This window comes from Syngnathoides biaculeatus, chromosome 6 (assembly GCF_019802595.1).
Source record: "Syngnathoides biaculeatus isolate LvHL_M chromosome 6, ASM1980259v1, whole genome shotgun sequence".
NCBI lineage: Eukaryota > Metazoa > Chordata > Actinopteri > Syngnathiformes > Syngnathidae > Syngnathoides > Syngnathoides biaculeatus.
In genome coordinates, this window is record NC_084645.1 from 163,559 (window position 1) to 181,209 (window position 17,651).

Here is a 17,651-nt window from a genome sequence, read left to right on the forward strand (position 1 = left end):
CGGCAGCGTGTGAGTGGAAACTGGTGAGACAGACCACTGTGGGCTCCACGCTGCGCCAAGCTGGCGATTGCAATCGCCAGACAAAAAAAAAAAATCGCTTTTCAAAGTAAAATTGCACCAAATTGTATGAAAGGTGACTAAAGGTGCACGCACTGGAAGAGCTCTTATTTGGGGCTTACGTGACGAAGCGGGCGCTCAAGAAACAGCCGTAAAGATTTTCTGTCGATTAAAGTAACACTGTCGTCTGGTTATTAGGCGTCAAAGTTGTAGAGCCCAAGGGTTCAATTTTCCGTGATTGGTTTTGATTTGGGCTCACAATAAAAAGAAGAAGAAAAAAAGACATTTTAGACATGAGGTGTGTTTTGGTCTGTACGATGGTCGGACTCAGAAAGAGTAGGTTTATTTTGATAGTAGGCCGGATGTGCGTGCGCGAATGCTGACTTGGCCTTATTGTAGACTGGACGATATGTTGCGCGCTTGTTTACGCCGCAGTCTCGGAACGCGCGCAGCAAGTGATGGGCTTCCCTTAAATAACACTTCTCGGCCTTTTTCTGGAGTGGATTTGCTATCGCCGCACTTCGCCAGGATTCGAGCTCGGGGCACCTGACGGAAGTTTTTCCCACTGAAGGCGGGGGCGGAAAGGTGCGTGTCCATTTCCAACAATATTCAGGTGTTTCGCCACGTTGAAGTTTCACTTTCGTCAGGTGGAATGGTGAGTCACTGGATATGAGTGGCCGTGCTTCTCTGAGATTTATTCTTGAACCGGCAACCACGAGTTACACAATTTCGGCATAAGAGCCCACGTGGGACTGGTTGGGTTAGAATATGGACACCAGTACTGGAGATCGCGAGTAAGGTCGTTGGTTTTAAGTAACAGGGCAGTATGAAATATGTATTGAAAGTCAAATCTTTGGATTTCAGATCCAGGTTTGAATTCAATCCACTTTGAAGCCATTGAAGGAAAGAACGGGGGTCGGGGGGGGGGGAGACTTCAGATGATGTGGATATTTCTGCATTCAGTGGATTTCTTTGAATCAATTCAACGTTAATGAAATGTGTATATTAAAATTTGAAAGTGTTTCATCTGTAAAATGAATCGCACCTACATGGACTGTGTTTTACCTCAATCCTAACTACTAGTTGGCATGAAGACTTGTATTTGACAAAGGCAATAAATGTGTGTATGTTGACACAAATCGGAGGATGAGAATCTAAAGTGTATATCTTTCTCTAGAAGACGAGCATTTTCTCAGGCATGCATTTGGAGAAATAAGATCAGATTCACTCTAGGATTTGAAAGCTCACTGCCGATGATCTCAAGGACACACATGGCACTCACTGCTCAGTTTAAGATGGATCACGTGCAGCATATTTACATTATTAGTAGTATTTGTGAGTGCAGTTTCGATGATAACCTTGTAACTGTTTACTCAAGTGAGTATTCAAGTTTTTTGTATTCAACGAAATCTGCGGGGTTGTTTTGTGTGTGTGTGTGCTTGCCAGAAACATCGACATGGTTCTCAAAATGGTCTTGTACATTAAGTCTAAATTGTATCATGTATTTTGTGCATTACTTTAATTTGAATCAGTCTTGATCATCAATTTGTTGATTGACTGTGAAAAATTGTTTGTCGAGTTGATTGTGTGGAATTGGTTATTGACGTAATTTGAGGTGCTGTTTGATCCAGCCTCAACAAAGGGTTAAACTTAAAAAGTTCCAAGGAATTTCACTTTTGTTTTAAAAAAAAGTCATACAGATTTATTTAAGGAATCGTAACAGTTTTCTGTCTCGATGTGCCCTGGGATTGGCTGGCAACCAGTTCAGGGTGTACCCAACTCCTGCCCGTTGACAGCTGAGATAGGCTCCAGCACTCCCCACGACCCTGGTGAGGATAAGCGGCAAACAAAAAAAATGGATGGAGGATGGAAAAATAAATACATTTGCAGGGATTACTGGCAGCACGGTGGAGCAACTGGCTAAAGTGTTGGCCTCACAGTTCTGAGGACTGGGGTTCAAATTCCCCCCCCCCCTCCGTGTGTAATTTGCATGCTCTTCCCGTGGCTGCGTGGGTTTTCTCCAGGCACTCCGGTTTCCTCCCACATCCCAAAAACATTCCCTAAATGGAGATTCTAAAATTGCCCCTGCGTAGGTGTGCTTATAGGTAAAAATAGTTGTTCGTTTCTATGTGTCCTGTGATTGGCTGGCAACCAGTTGAGGGTGTGCCCCGCCCCCTGCCTGATGATAGCTGGGAAAGGCTCCAGCACTCACGCTACCCTCGTGTGGATAAGTGGGTCATAAATTGAACGAATGGTATTGTTTCCTACTGTTTTCAATCAGAACATGATTTAAAGCACTCCAATTAAAAACTTCCGCGTAACTTGCCACTGGCACAAAGTCTTCAATGTCACCTGTGACATTAATAAGGAAAAGCACCAGAGAAAACGTATGGATGGATAGTACAAGTGATTGATTTTATTCATTTATTGTGTTTAAGCTCTGTCAAACTCATACTCGCTTTCAAATAAGTTTTTGTAGCAGCATAAGTAGCTCGAGCTATCAGTCGAACAGTCAGCCTTTTGACCTCTCCACGCATTGCAATGAAATCCATCGGTATAACGTTATGACATCAGAGAGTTGGTATGCGCTATGTTTATGTCTCCCATCTCTACATAAAAGAGCTTTGATTGTAAAATTGACTTCCCTTCAGCCTCCCCACCGCCACTGCTTTAACATAAAATCCTGGCGTGGGACCTTGCGAATGCAAAAAAAAAAAAAAAAAAAAAGAAAAAAAAAGTCAATCACATTCAGCAGAGCATAAGTTTGGCAGAGCGTTGATCAGCCATGTCTTTGCAAGCCATGACTGCAGTCATGCATGTGTTTTAGGTTTACATGTCAGGGTTAAGCCAGCGTAAAACGTTCCACTTCTGTTGCAAAGTTGCTTCACTTCATGCGTTGATTTTTTTGCTTCCTATAAAGTTAAACACTGTCTTACTTTTGAGTGAAATTGGATTTTTGTTTGTCTGGCTCCACAAGGAATGCTCTGTTAAGAGCTATGTATTTTCATTCTTTAAATTTTGACAAAATGTTCTAAGTCCGAGTCACTGATGGTATAGTTGTACAGCGCACTCGCTTAACTTTGATACCGGCAGCGTGGGTTCAATTCCTACTCACTGATGGTGTTGATATGTTCCCTGTGGCTGACTGGCGACCAGTTGAGGGAGTAGTCCGCCTTTCACCCAAAGTTGACTGGGATAGGTTCCAGCACTGCCGTGACCCTTGTGAGGATAAGCGGCTTGGAAAATGGTTGAATCTACGTCCATAATGGTGCCAGACTTGTCACTTCAGGTGTATCCAGTGTACGAACTGCATACGAGTGGCCTTTGCTGAATTCAGTGCGTGAAAAGATGCAAGAAGCGTTGTGGCAGGACTCGTAGCTGCTTGACCATGACAATGAGGCTGCTCACAATGCCCGAGAAGAACATCACCATGCTGGAGCACCCCTCCCTTCTCATCTGAACTGGTCATCAGGGAGGGATAGTTTTGAGGTCATGGACGACAACAACATGGCCGTGATGACGGCGCTGCAGAGGATCCAGGATAGGTCCTTCAGGAGTGCATGGCGGCGTGACTGTGAAGCTTGCAGATTGAATTTGAAATATATCTTTTAAGACACCGGCCCTGGAAGTTTATTGACACAACTCATAGTTGAGTAAAATTCTCCAGATGATGCTATAAAGTGTCAAGATGATTTGGAATGGCGCAAGAGTTTGGTCATCGTCTTAGTCATTTATTACTTCTGTGTCATTTCCCGATAGAAGCTACACTTTCAAATAAAAATCCACATTCATTTAAAATATGACCTGCATGTGAATCATTTTGGGCTTGAGTGTTCGTACTGTATGTCTGCATGCTGTGAAAACTGATGATGACTGATGATGATGAGAGCAAAAGGCTGGCTTCCTGCCACATTTTACTGCTGGATGGCATGCAGAAAGTCATTAGTCATGCTAACACTGAAATTAGGCAATGCCAGTGTGATAATTATACTACAATTACGATACTTTGGTGTTTTATAAGCCATACAGCTGCGCGATCCCTGCATTGTAATCACAAGAAAGTTATCAAGCGTGATAATGCACTGACCTAGTTCAGCCTCCTTTTTACAAGACTTTTAGACTGAATTACTTGGCTGCTCTAGTAATGTTCATACCTTTACCTTTAAACTTTGTCATAAATTTGGGGCATTAACAGCCAAATCTGTTCTTTGCATTTAACCCATCCTCAAAGAGAAGATGGAAGCAACCACGTGATGCCATCATCCTGGTCAATGGAATTGGCTGGAACTGCTCCTTACATCTTTTTAGATGGGAGAACTGGAACATCCATCCATCCATCCATCCATCCATCCAGCCATTTCCCCTACCACTTATGCTCACAAGGCTCGAGGATGTGCTGGAGCCTAACCCAGCTATCTTTGGGTGAGAGGCGAGATACACCCTGAACTGGTCGCCAGCCATTTGCAGGGCACATAACTTTATGAACAAACAACCATTCACCCTCACTTTCACACCCGTGGGCAATTGAGAGTTTTCGATTAACCCACTTTGCCTGTTTTTGCGATGTGGGACGAAAACGGAGCATCTGGAGAAAATCCACACAAGCATGAGGAGAACCTGCAAACTCCAAAGAGCCGAGGTTGAGTTTCAACCCCAGGTCCTCAGAACTGTGATGTAGCCACGCTAACCAGTTGACCACCGTCACGCTCAGAACTGGAGCAATCAGAGAAAATGAAACATACACACTGATTTGAACATGCAAGATCCACACTCAAAGGCTGCCCCAAAGTCAGGTCTATTGAATGTTTCAAACTGAGGCAGAAACGCTGACTAGTCTACAACAGTGAAGGTGACATTCAGGTATGACGTTGAGCTACGCTGCTTCAAGAAAAGCAAACAAACTTTCAAAAGCCCTGTTGTTTATTCACTGATCATTAAGACCTTGTAAAGAAAACCACTGAGGTCCAAGAAGTCAACCAGGAAGTGTGGAATGAGTTTGTTTCAGCTACGTCTTGGTGGAGTGTATAGGCCCTCATGCTTTTTACTGACAATAACCAAAACATGCAAACGTATCTAGATCAAATGCACTATGAGCACTACAAAACCCTTGCTCAAAGGCCATCCACCAAAGATTAGATTGGGCTGTTGTACTATAGGTGACAGGGAACAGATAATTTCTTCAAATTAAGACAGGAAAGTTCCCAACATGCCCTTATCTCCGCATTTTGATCAAGAATCATAATTGATTCGGACACAAATGTGAACTGGACACTCTCTGAAGTGAAAAAAAAAAACCTGTGCCAGCACTTCACAAGGAATATCACCAGCGGGAAGCGTGGTTGCCCCATCCGAATTCTCCTGATCCACTAAAAGGATGTGTGCATTACAGTTACTTGTTCATCAGAGACAGCGGTATGAAGTTCTCTAAGTCAATCAATACTACAGCCAACTAAGTTAGCTTTGATGTCATTTAGCTACTTTTGTACTTTTATTGCAAATTAGCTAGCTACATGTCACTGGTGGATGGACTAGATTCAGAGTAGTGATGCCTCATACAATGTACAATGTTACACCTCACTCACTACATTTCCACGTTGATTGCCCAACACTGGCAATGTGTGAGGGGGGTCACATGTCTCTGCTTTCACCCCGACTTTTTTCTTTAGTTCTGCCTTTGTGGGGGTTGACTATTGAAATATAGGGGAGAGTGGAGCAAGATGACCTTGTGAGTAAGGTGACCAGCCCTCTTGTTGTCAAGCAACTATTAACAAAAATGGAGCGGTTGCAGACGGGTTTTCCGATCTTTCAGTGGATTTGGACAGCTATTCATAGCACAAAATAATTACATTTTCACTTCCAATTGATGAAAGCATGGACATTGCAGACGTTGCACAATTGGCCATTTGTATCCGCGGAGTTGATGACACATTGAGCGTCACCAAAGAGTTTGTGGTGAGGGTGGCATGAAAGCTATGACGACAGCAGATGATAATTTCGCCACACTCGTCGTAGCGTTGGTCCCGTGCTGTCTGCCTGGCTGCAGATGGTGTGCCCTCAATGATCGTGGCAAAAGTGGGTGTTGTGACAAAGTTATGAGAGAAAGTTCAATCTACAAATAGAGGACGTGATGTTTGGCCTTTTCACTGTATTTTGCACCAGGAGGCTTTGCGTTGCAAGCCATTAAACATCGATAACCTCATGAGGGTGGTCATCAAAACTGTCAATTTCATCCGATCCAGAAGCCTGAATCACCGTCGGTTTGACAGCCTTCTCAGAGAGAAAGACCACATCTATGGTGTGCCATACCACACACCAAGGTAAGGAGGTTAAACTGAAGTGCTGTGCTGATCTATGCTGTGATAAAAGTTGGCGTAAAAGTGGACCAAAATGGACAGGGGGATATTGAGCCACTGTCTCACCCATCTAATCTATTTATTATTTTAGTTCTATAGCAATGCAATACCGGTCAGCTCCATCCCCCAAGGTGATGGCAGCCAACCCTAAAAGAAAAGAACATGAAAAGACATGTCTTGCGACTGGAACACCAGAGAAGTCGTTGGAGGAAAGTAAAAAAAGAGAGAGAATGGTGAGGGGCGTGGGGGAGAAAGGGAAAGCGCCCACCCAAAAAAACAATCAATTTGTGAAAAGCTTCTGCGCTAGTGACACTGTGATTCCACTGGAGACAGACAATGAGAGCTCTGATTCCTCAAGTTATGAAGACAATACCCAGATCATTGTGTGTGGGGGGCTTTGTAGTGGAGAACTTCAATATAGGGTTTCCAACTACATTGGCTTGGTGCAGATGGTAGACGGTGACGACCGAGAGGCCAAGTTTTTGAGAAAAGCTTCATGTGATCAGACAAGCAATTTTCAAAGAAGAAGATGAAGCCTTCTTTTCCAGAATTTATGTCATTGCCAAATTACCTGAAGCTCACACAGTTGGAGGGACAGCGAGGCGATCTCAGCTGTATGTATTCTACTGCAACCTGGAAAAGTGAAATGCAGAATAAAGAAGGGGGGGGTGGGGGTAAATGGCTGCAGAGAAGGGATGAACACATGAAGAAAAGAAGCAGTGAAGGAAGGAAAAAAGATGGATAATGACAATGAAAGTGTTCAGCTTCATGTTTTAAAGCATTCTCGGGCCGAGAGTGAAAGAAATTGATGTTTAAGGAAGCTAATAGTATAGGCATTATTTTTGAATTTTTTAATAAATACACAAGTACTTGAGGAAATGCTTGATTTCATTCGGTACAGACATGTATTACGAAGGAATAGCGTCATCCAGGAAAGGCGGGGAGGAACAGTGGGGGGTGTAGGGAGTGGGTGGGTAATGTGGTTGGGGGTCTTCTAAGTGAAGAAGAGAATCTTGGGGGAAATAGGGAGGGGGGAAGAAAGGGAGCTCGCGCAACTTCCACAGTTTTTTGGAACAGCAATTCATCAAAATAGTTGTGTTCAAGTTGAATTTGCTGGTTTGTACGAGGGTGCAACAGCTTGAGTTACATACGTTTACTAACCTGCCCCCTGCCCAAGGCACGAGAGTAAATCAAAACCTTCTGACCTGATGGGGGGAAAAAACACATCTTGAACATTAGTTGTGGGTGTTCTGGCTGAAATTTGATACGATTTTTGGCCCCCTAATTTAAATTTTCCAATATGACTATATTTATCGTATTAAAGTTTACAGTTGTGTACAACCCGAAAACACCAAATTGATTCACATTCTAAAGCAGAAGAATGATTGAACAATTATAAACATCGCAAAGAAATCAATTACTTTTCCCTGCAGTTCTTTCAAAATATGTTCTCAAAATGAGTGTTGCACAGAAATGAAAATTCTTAAACGAAACAAAACATGCATTCATCTATTGTCCGAAACGCTTATCCTCACCAGCGTGCTGGAGCCTATCCCGCATAACTTCAGGCGAGAGGCGCGGTGCACCCTGGACCGGTCGCCAGCCAATCACAGGGCACACACAGAGATATAAACAAACAACCATTCACAGTGACATTCACACTTACATTATTTGTATGACTACAAAATGGTGACATCTCAATATTAACACAAACATTGACGTGTTTAGCTATTGAGAGCGACTTCAGCTGTTGCTCATTATTTTTGTTCTACGATATTTATTTATTTTAATTTTAAGTGACAAGTTTTTACAACACGATGGGCTTGCGTAGAAGCGAAGTCAGGAATCATTTCTGTCCAAGTCCACGTCGAGTTGCAAGTCTCGTGACATTTTGTCAAATCCAGTCCAAAGTAATGAAATTCGTGACTCGAGTGTGGCCCGAGTCCAAGTCACGTGACTGGAGTTCATACATCTGGAAAATAGATCCTGCTATAAAGGTTTAGATATTATCAACGTTTCAACTTCTCTTCTCAACACAACAACTTGAGGCTGCGGTTTCTTTTTGAGATGCCGCAAAAGAGTCCCACAAAAAAATGAAAACACATGTATACATTTGTCACAAAAAGATGTACGATAAATGGCCTCCATTCTCCGTACAAGTACTGTATTATGAAAACTGGATTATTTGTTCCACAAGCGCCATATTGTACTGATTTGTATATATTTTACATGGAAGCTGAATAGTTGGCTGAATGTTGTCTCGAATCTAGACATAAAGTCACATGCACACAAAAATAGACAAAGATCTAGATAGAGCTACATAATTGCTCCACACACAGATTTTTGGATTAAGAATCGTTGCTCGATCTTGTGATCGGATTGGTGATCTGGTTATCGTTGTTTTAAACTCGCTGATTGGCCCCAGAAATCCTAATCATGTACAGGCTACTTTTGACAAGTAATTATTAAAATTGTTTTATTCATTTACTCAGACTGGATTATGAAGCGCTGTGTGGTTTAAGAATAAGGTTTGACTTTGATTAACACCGTACTTAGGATAGAAAACGTAATTTGTCTGATATGTTAATTTAATACTCAACAACTAATAACATTGTGATTTATTTAGGTGCTTATTGTCAAGAGCTTCCAATTAACATCAGAATATTAAATTTGACTTCCAAACAGATTTCGAATGTTGAGACAATTGCTTAGGTGGCTGTAACATTTGGTCTGGAAAATCTTGGACATACGATGTAGGGGTGTCAAAGTCATTTTTGTTACGGACCGTATTGTAATTACGATTTCCCTCTGAGGGGGGTTATGGTGAACCACAGAAATCTTGAATCGCCTCATCATATTTACACTAGAAATTTATGAACTAGTTTTGGAGTCAGAAAACAAGCGTAATGGTATTTTCAACCATTGTTCATGTTTAGTAACACAAAAATGCTTATAATATCTCAACATGATCATTGACATATGACAATTTGAAATGTTGGGATATATTTTCACAAGAATCATGGATTTTGACACCAGTGATTTGCCGTTGCGGGCCACATAAAATCGTGTGGTGGGCCGTATCTGGCCCCCGGGCCTTGAGTTTGACACCTGTGCTGTAGTTGAATACATTTGTAAAATAGAACATTACACATAGGTGTAAAAAAAAAAAAAGTCTGAGGCTTTTGTTGCTAAAAATAAACATTGCACATCGCTTTCATTGTCTTTGATCGACATTGCTAAAACGGGATTAAACAGCGGTGTCGAAGGAGTAAGGACCCCGATAGCAGACGTGGTTGGGGTAGTGTACACTTGATTTCATAACAAAAGTAGAATATGACATATGAAGGGGAAGGGGAACTAACAGTACTCATAACACGCGAGCAGAAGCAGGGGTGGACGGCGTTACAGCAGAGGGATGACCTCAAGGGAACAATAAAAAACAAAAGGAATTCTAACCCGCACCAAATTAGGAGTGACTCAGGTCTCTGGTCAGTCACGAAAGGTACTACAATGGATGCAACAGTTCTCGAGCCAATAGTAAAATACACACGAGATTGCAACAATGTTGAACAATGTGGAAGAGAGCTATGCAATATTGCCCTCCCCTCACTCACTCACTCACTCACTCACTCACTCACTCACTCACTCACTCACTCACTCACTCACTCACTCACTCACTCACTCACTCACTCCTCACTCACTCACTCACTCACTCACTCACTCACTCACTCACTCACTCACTCACTCCTCACTCACTCACTCACTCACTCACTCACTCACTCACTCACCCTGTCTTTCTACAGCCGGCAAGATTTGTCACTTTCTCTGCTGGGGCAAATTTATTGACAATTTAGTGTTTCAAATTGCCCAAACACATTTCTTGAAACCCTCCATTGTTTTTTTTCCCCCCACGAAAACACATAACCCAATTTTTTGAACTGCATTCACAAAACCTCAGACACTTCCTGCAAAACCAAACAATTGTCTCAAAACAATCAAAATGAGAAACGCCACCGTATTGCGGAAAAGACAACACAATGATCAAATCATAAAGCGGTAGAAATTAACATTATTCTTCAAAATAAAAATACATAAAAAAAGACAAAAATCTAGTCTAGCACTTGGGAAAAAATGAAATTATAACATATAAGAAAGTTGTGAAGTGGCTTATACTGCTTATACTGCTTTCTTCACATCATTAGTCGCCAATGAAAATTATTTTGAGTTGCAGTGTTTGCCTGGTGTGGTTGCCTTCCCCGACACTAGTGACACTCGTACTTCCATGCATGTTTTTGAGATGTTGAAGGAAGCCAAAGTACCCGGAGAAAACCCACACAGGCATAGGGAGAACGTGCAAACTCCACATAGACGAGGTCAGATTTGAACCCGGGTCCTCAGAACTGTGAGGTGGCTGTGCTAACCAGTCACCTGCTGTACTGTGGGTTGCAAACATCCATTTTCTTTGCGAGGGTCGCGGGGAGTGCTGGAGCCTATCCCAGCTGTAAAAGGGCAGGAGGCGGGGTACACCCTGAACTGGTTGCCAGCCAATCACAGGGCACAGAGAGACAAACAGCCACACTCACAATCACACACAGGGGCAATTTAGAGTGTCCAATTCATGTTGCATGTTTTTGGGATGTGGGAGGAAATCCGAGTGCCCGGAGAAAACCCACGCAGGCACAGGGAGAACATGCAAACTCCACACAAGCAGGGTCAGGATGGAACCCGGGTCCTCAGAACTGTGTGGCCAACGCTTTACCAGCTGAGCCGGGTTGCAAACAGTTCATTTAAATTTATCGAGCTCACTCGAGATCATTTCCGCCTCCCTCTCTGCTCCCGATCCAGCACTGTCAACATAAACACGAGTGCTCTCACAAGTGGGTCTTCGGCATGGAGACAATCAATAGAAGAAAGGGGACGATTTTAGCCAAATATGGACAAAGTGCAAAATAACATGGATATAGATCAGTTTACCATTAAAATATCCATCCATTATCTGCGCTGCTTATCCTCACAAGGTCAACAGGAGTGCTGGAGCCTATCCCAGCTGTCATCGGACAGGACGCGCGGTACACTCTGAACTGGTTACCAGCCAATCGCAGGGCACATCGAGACAGACAACCATCACACTCACAATCACACCTAGGGGCAATTTAGAGTGGGCAATTAATGTTGCAAGTTTTTGGGATGTGGGAGGAAACCGGAGTGCTCGGAGAAAACCCACGCAAGCCCGGAGAGAACATGCAAACTCCACACAGACGGGGATGGGATTTGAACCCCAGTCCTCACAACTGGGAGGCAGACGCTCCAACCTGTTGCTCCACCTTCCCACCACTCAGTTTACATTCACATCAAATTATTCTTTATTCTAAACTATCTGGGTGTCCGTTTTTGGGTCCGAAAAGGGGAACTGGAGCTATACAAGGTGACTTTGGCTGCGAGGCGGGGATACACCCTGGTCTGGTCTGTAGTTAATCTCTCAGCATATACGTATAGAGACATGGACTCACATTCCCATCTGTGGACAATTTAGAGTATTCAGTTGAACTAACATGCATGTTTTTGGAATGTGCTAGGAAGCCTAATTGCCTAGAGAAAAGTTCTAAGAGAAATGTGCTAACACTAATCCGCCGCGATGCATGTATTGCCATCTAAGTGCAACTGAATCAACACCGCTACTGCTTGCAGCCAAATATTGCACTTAAATTCACCTCAATCCGCTAGTGCGGAACATCACGTCACCAATGTGGAACACAAGATAGTTGTGTATGCTATCCTAACAAGCTGCTGACGCTATTTTTTTTTTGAAGCCACACTGTAATCAATTTTCTTTTCTCTACATCTGGCGTCTTCTGACAAAATTTGAATACACGTACACAGTAGTATTTATTTCTACAAATATCATATGATACATGTAAACACAAACAAAGCCTAAACACCATTAATTGTCCTTTTTGGAAGCTTTGTGGTGACATCTTGTGTTTTTAAAAAAAGAAAAAAAAAAGCTTGTTGAAGTTGAAACTTTCTTTGCTTACTTTGAAATGGCTCCCTTGCCTGGTTTGATGAAGCTTGAAGTAGGTTACGCATATATGGGAGTGTTTCAGGGTGGAATTACATGCATATTTACATGTCGTGTCATATTTGTTTAAATAAATCGATTCATGACTCCATGCTTCAACATCAATCATAGTGCACCGGCGCGTGTCCTTAAGCCTGCAATATTTGAGCGGGCATCTCCTGCCGAGAAACTATGTTATCATCCTAATAAAAGTGTCATCAATACTAGTACTGATCATGCCCAAAGCATCCACAAGAAGTCAGCATTTCCATGTTCCAACATGGTCACATGATGCTTCACATCACATAATCAATCACTTCTTAGTATTTGATCATGATCCTCATCATTTTTATTAGAATTTTAGTAAGAGTTGTTTGGATTTGATTAAAATTGTAACTGTGTTCCAGAACGTGACTGAACCTGGCTACAGTCTTTAGTAGTATTCATGCTGAGCAGGAAGTGTTGAGCGTGATTCTTGTCTGTTTCTTAATTGCACTTCATATTTTGTTTTCAGATATTCCAAAGCCAAGGAAAGTACGAGGGACAAACCAAACATGAGTTGCCTCGACCAGCACGTACCACAACTGCAATGAAGTCATGATGTTCAACCGCCCCCGTTTCGCGCGCTGAACACCCACTGAAGAGGCTCGTATTGCAGCGGTTTTCCTGACTTTCCCCGCATGTGTGGATGTATATATATAAATATATATATATATATAAACACACACACACATAAATATATATATATATATATATATATATATTATATATATATATATATATGTGTGTGTGTGTGTGTGTGCTACAGCTACATCCACACACGCACGCTGTGCTGAATTCAAAAGCACTCTGGAGCTGAGGAATTAAAACCAAGATTATGGTCCAACGGTTCACCTCAGGCCGCCTGCTGGGAGCCCTCTTGGGTAAGATGCAATTGAAACCCACAATCAGAGAGGCTTGGTTTGAGAAGAATCAGGAGCCTTTGATCATGGATACAGCGTATACAGTATATATGACCAGTATATGATGTGATGAGACTTGGTGACAATACTGTGACTCTATCAGAGTAGAAGTAATTTACAATCCACTGCTAATGTTCTTTCATTTTTTTTCAAACAATTTCGTTTGGAGCTTTCATGTGATAGGGACGCTGATGGTCCAATTGGCTGGCAGTGGGCTTCAAATATGAACTGAATTAACTTAACATTGGAATGTTTACGTCGGAAGCATACGTTGAGCTAAGAATTTCATATCTACATAATCAGCTATTACAGTTTCTTGTTTGTTCTGTGTGTTACACTACTGTATACGTTGCAGTCTGAGCAAAGGCAGTAGGTTGGAGCCAAACGGACACTACGTAGAAACTTCTAACAGTTCAAAACACAACACAGCTGAACTTTTTCGAGAGTCCAATGGCCCCGAAATCATAGAATTCAAATGAAAATTGATCTTTATAAAACATCAGCATGATAGTCAGTAAATACTGCGCCACCACCGCTCAGGAGGCATGAAAGACTTTTTCTTTGGCTTTTTACAGCATCTATTCCAATAGACCGACCCCAGTCATGGATCTCGATATGCGCCAAACTCATTGCGTCACAAAAGAGTTAACCCTGGGCTTATTTTGGTTTTTCTGTGACGTTTTGGTAACTTGATCGTTTTCCTTTTTGCCTTCTTGAATACGTGCCATGTCTTAATCTGCTTCCTTGTTTGTGTATTTGTACTGAACTTCCCCAAAAAGCCACCATCTTGTTTGTGTCCAAGCATATTCAACAAGCACGCTGCCTCATCCCAAAAAACAGAAAAGGTAAAGTGATGTTAAAGCCCCACTGACATCCCTATATACATTGTAAAATAGACATTGTAATGAAAAATACATATAACATTATTCACTTCAATGTCCATACGAAAAAATAAATATGAGCGGAGAGCGTGTCATCCATGCGTAAAGTTGTGGAAATCTCATTGGGCATCCAAGTGGTAGCCATATTGCCTGCAATGTCATCAGCAGATATTACACTCCCTTGAAAACACGTAGTGGCACCTGCTACGGGGAAGGAAGCTCTTTTCAAAGAAGAGAATATCTTACAATCGAGTGAAGTGGCAATATTACCCTATTGTTTCGAGCCATATTCAGATGATATGCGGATCAATTCTAACTAACAACAGACTCCCTGACCAAATGTACGAGCCACCCCTCGTCCTTTGCACCTGTGCAATCCATTTTTCACGACGGACTGGGTCTCCTGGAAACTTATGAAGGGAAAATCCATCCTCCCGAGTGTTCGAGCAATATCCAGCAATACAACCCAACCGGCATTTTGGCTAACACGAAGGAACAAAGAGCTACCTTCCCGCAGGTAACACTCATAGAAACAAACGAGTCCGTTTGAGTGTGCTATTGCCCTTAACGTCACTTCCTGCTTCTTGTCGAAAACAAATCCCTCGAGAGGATTTTCATGGCGAGAGTTACAAAAAGCCATATACGTCAAAATCATTTCGTGTGGTGAAAAAAACGGGTGGGTCCATTACGGCTGCCTTTTTTTTTTTAAATTAAAAACATACTAAAAATGCTTTTCATGTCAGTGGGGCTTTAAACCTAGCTCTAAAACTTGTGTTTTATTGAAATTTAAGACCATTTGAGGGAGAACTGCCTTTATTAGACTACAAAATTATGTACATTTTTGGAACACTGTGTATTTCCATTATCTTCTTTGGGAAATTGTGCTTTGAAGTCTGAACAAACCAGAATGGTTTGCGTTCGAATTCTTTTTGTGTCGGGGAGCAGTTTGCATCTGCGATCGAATGCTTTCAACGTCATTGTCCTACGCAGTACGTCTTCAAAGGGCAACTCCGCCGTTGCGCCATATGTTCGGTATTACTTCCCCTGTATTCATTGTGTTGACATAGCTACGCTTCGAGAAGATGGATACATCATAGAGACAGTGTTTTTACTTTTTATTCCATTGAAGGTAAAATGCATGCTGATATTGACTTGCCAATTACAATCACTCCCACATGTCAAGTTTTTGATTTGGAAAATAGACGTTCAGGAATTTAGCGTTGCAGTTTATCATCTGACCCGAGAAGCTGAGCCTTGTGTGCATAAGAAACCATAAGCGACTGAACCTGGAGTTCTCTTCCTTGCTTGTGAGATCCCCAGGTGGTCAGAATAGGATTGTTGTTACGCGTTTAAGACTTCAAATCCATAACGTCAGTTACCGCTGGAGAGCATTAAAAGACAAAAGACATGTTTCATCACTACTGCTGTTTTTTTGAGAGACATTGTGCCAAACATATGTGCGTTCATCTGAGATGACACGCTGTGGCGACCCCGAAAGGGACAAGCCGAAAGAAACTACTACATTGCTGACAGACTGACTGCTCAACCTTTCTTTCTTTCTTTCTTTCTTTCTTTCTTTCTTTCTTTCTTTCTTTCTTTCTTTCTTTCTTTCTTTCCTTCTTTCTTCTTTCTTTCTTTCTTTCCAGATGTTGAGCGGCCAATTATTTTTGTCTGGATTTGACAAGTCTTTATATACTTTTAGACTGGAAATAAAAATCTACTGTCTTGTTCAAATGGCAGTTTTTTTTGTCATGTGAAAAGTGAGACCAAAATGAATCATTTTCAAACCCTCCGCCCATCAATTTTCCAAGCCACTTCTCATGTTAAATGGGAGGCAAAATGCCTTTGATTACGCCCCCCCCCCCCAAAAAAAAAATGTTGTGGTAGGTTTTTCCTGATTTTGTTATGTTTCGGTTGTGTGTTTCTAACAGAAACCACCGCTTTTATTTAGCAGTTGCTTATGATTGCCTGTACCTTGACTAAGAGCTCAGTTCTAACAGAAGATAAACAGACCCAAAGCATGATGCTGCCCACACCATGCTTTATTCTAGGTGTAATATTCTTTTGGTGATGACCAAATGCTTTTACAGGTATGGTAGAAGAAGAGTGGAACCTTGGTTTGGGAGGTCTTAAGCGTGTTTTTGCTAAATTTAGCCAAGCTTGGATGTTGTTCTTAGTACAAACTCCAATTTCAATGAATTCGGGACATGGGAATTGTGCCAATGGTGGTCAATAATGCTTTATTGCTTATCTGGACTTGTTCCTCATTGCCTCGAGAGCGCTACCATGTGGTAGCATGCATGCTAACACAAACTGGTTTGCATTTTTGCCATTTATGTCACCAGCCTGTTTGGTTGTAGTTAATTGAAGTTGTTACTCTAAATAGATTTGCTGATTTTGGATCTTGGTGCAGACATAAGGCGTATCATGTTATTAGGCACAACCCATTTTGGAGAAAATTTAAGACGTTTAAGTCCATGTTATGGTTGTGAAAACACGGTATATAAACACGGTATATAGCATACGTAAGCGTTTTAAAACGGCATCAATTACTGGCGGATTTTCGGGATACACGAGTGAAGAAAGAACGTAACCCCCACGAATAAAGAGTGAGCACTGTATGCTAAGCCCAAAGTCAGCTGGGATAGGCACCAGCACATCATTGACGCTAATGAGGATAAGCGATTTAGGGAATGGATGGATGGATTTCATCTACAATCCATAATATCATCAAAAGATTCTGCGAATCCGGGGAAAACTTTGCACATCCTGTTAGCGGCAAGGCCGAAAACAATCACTGGATGCCTAGAAGAAATCATTGCGTAAAGGATATTGCTATGTGAGCTCAGGAACACTTCTGAAAAACATTTTCAGTTCACACTTTTCGTTCTCAGTCTACAATTCAAAGCAAAAGCCATTCATCAGCAACACTCAGAAACGCTGCGGGCTTCTCCGGGTCTGAGCTCATCTGAGATGGAGTTATGCAAAGTTGAAAAGTCTGCTGTGGTCTGACGACACCGCATTTCAAATTGTTTTGGGAACTCATGGACGTCACATCCTTGGGGCCAAAGACGAAAAGGATCATGTGGATTGTCTTCAACATTTGGTGTCATCACTTCTTTAACTATTGTTGAAAGGTGATGGAGCACAGTGGTAAACATGCCACTGTTCCACGTCCTTCCAATTAGGGTTTGGACTTTTTCGAGCAGAAAACCATTCGAGGCAGTGCCAGTGAGTGTTTACTGTCGGGACAAAAAACTAATTTCCAGGTGTTGATGGACTCACCTTCAATTTGCTTCTGTTTGCTATTTCCACAATTGAGCTGTTGCATTTTTCTTTG

At 42.1% G+C, this 17,651-nt stretch overlaps 1 protein-coding gene across 2 annotated transcripts in view; it reads left to right on the forward strand.

The window, feature by feature from the left end:
• Positions 1 to 473: 473 nt before the first annotated feature.
• The window catches only part of il34 (interleukin 34), a 43,307-nt gene continuing 26,129 nt past the window's right edge, over positions 474 to 17,651 (forward strand). Inside the window, exons 1-3 of one of the 2 annotated variants that reach the window (XM_061823669.1) lie at positions 474 to 642; positions 12,983 to 13,113; positions 13,277 to 13,391. In XM_061823669.1, the coding sequence (XP_061679653.1) occupies positions 13,346 to 13,391 (46 nt within the window). In that variant the 5' untranslated portion in view covers positions 474 to 642; positions 12,983 to 13,113; positions 13,277 to 13,345. The remainder of the gene's footprint in view (positions 643 to 12,982; positions 13,114 to 13,276; positions 13,392 to 17,651) is intronic. The other variant, XM_061823670.1, reaches the window with a different exon arrangement.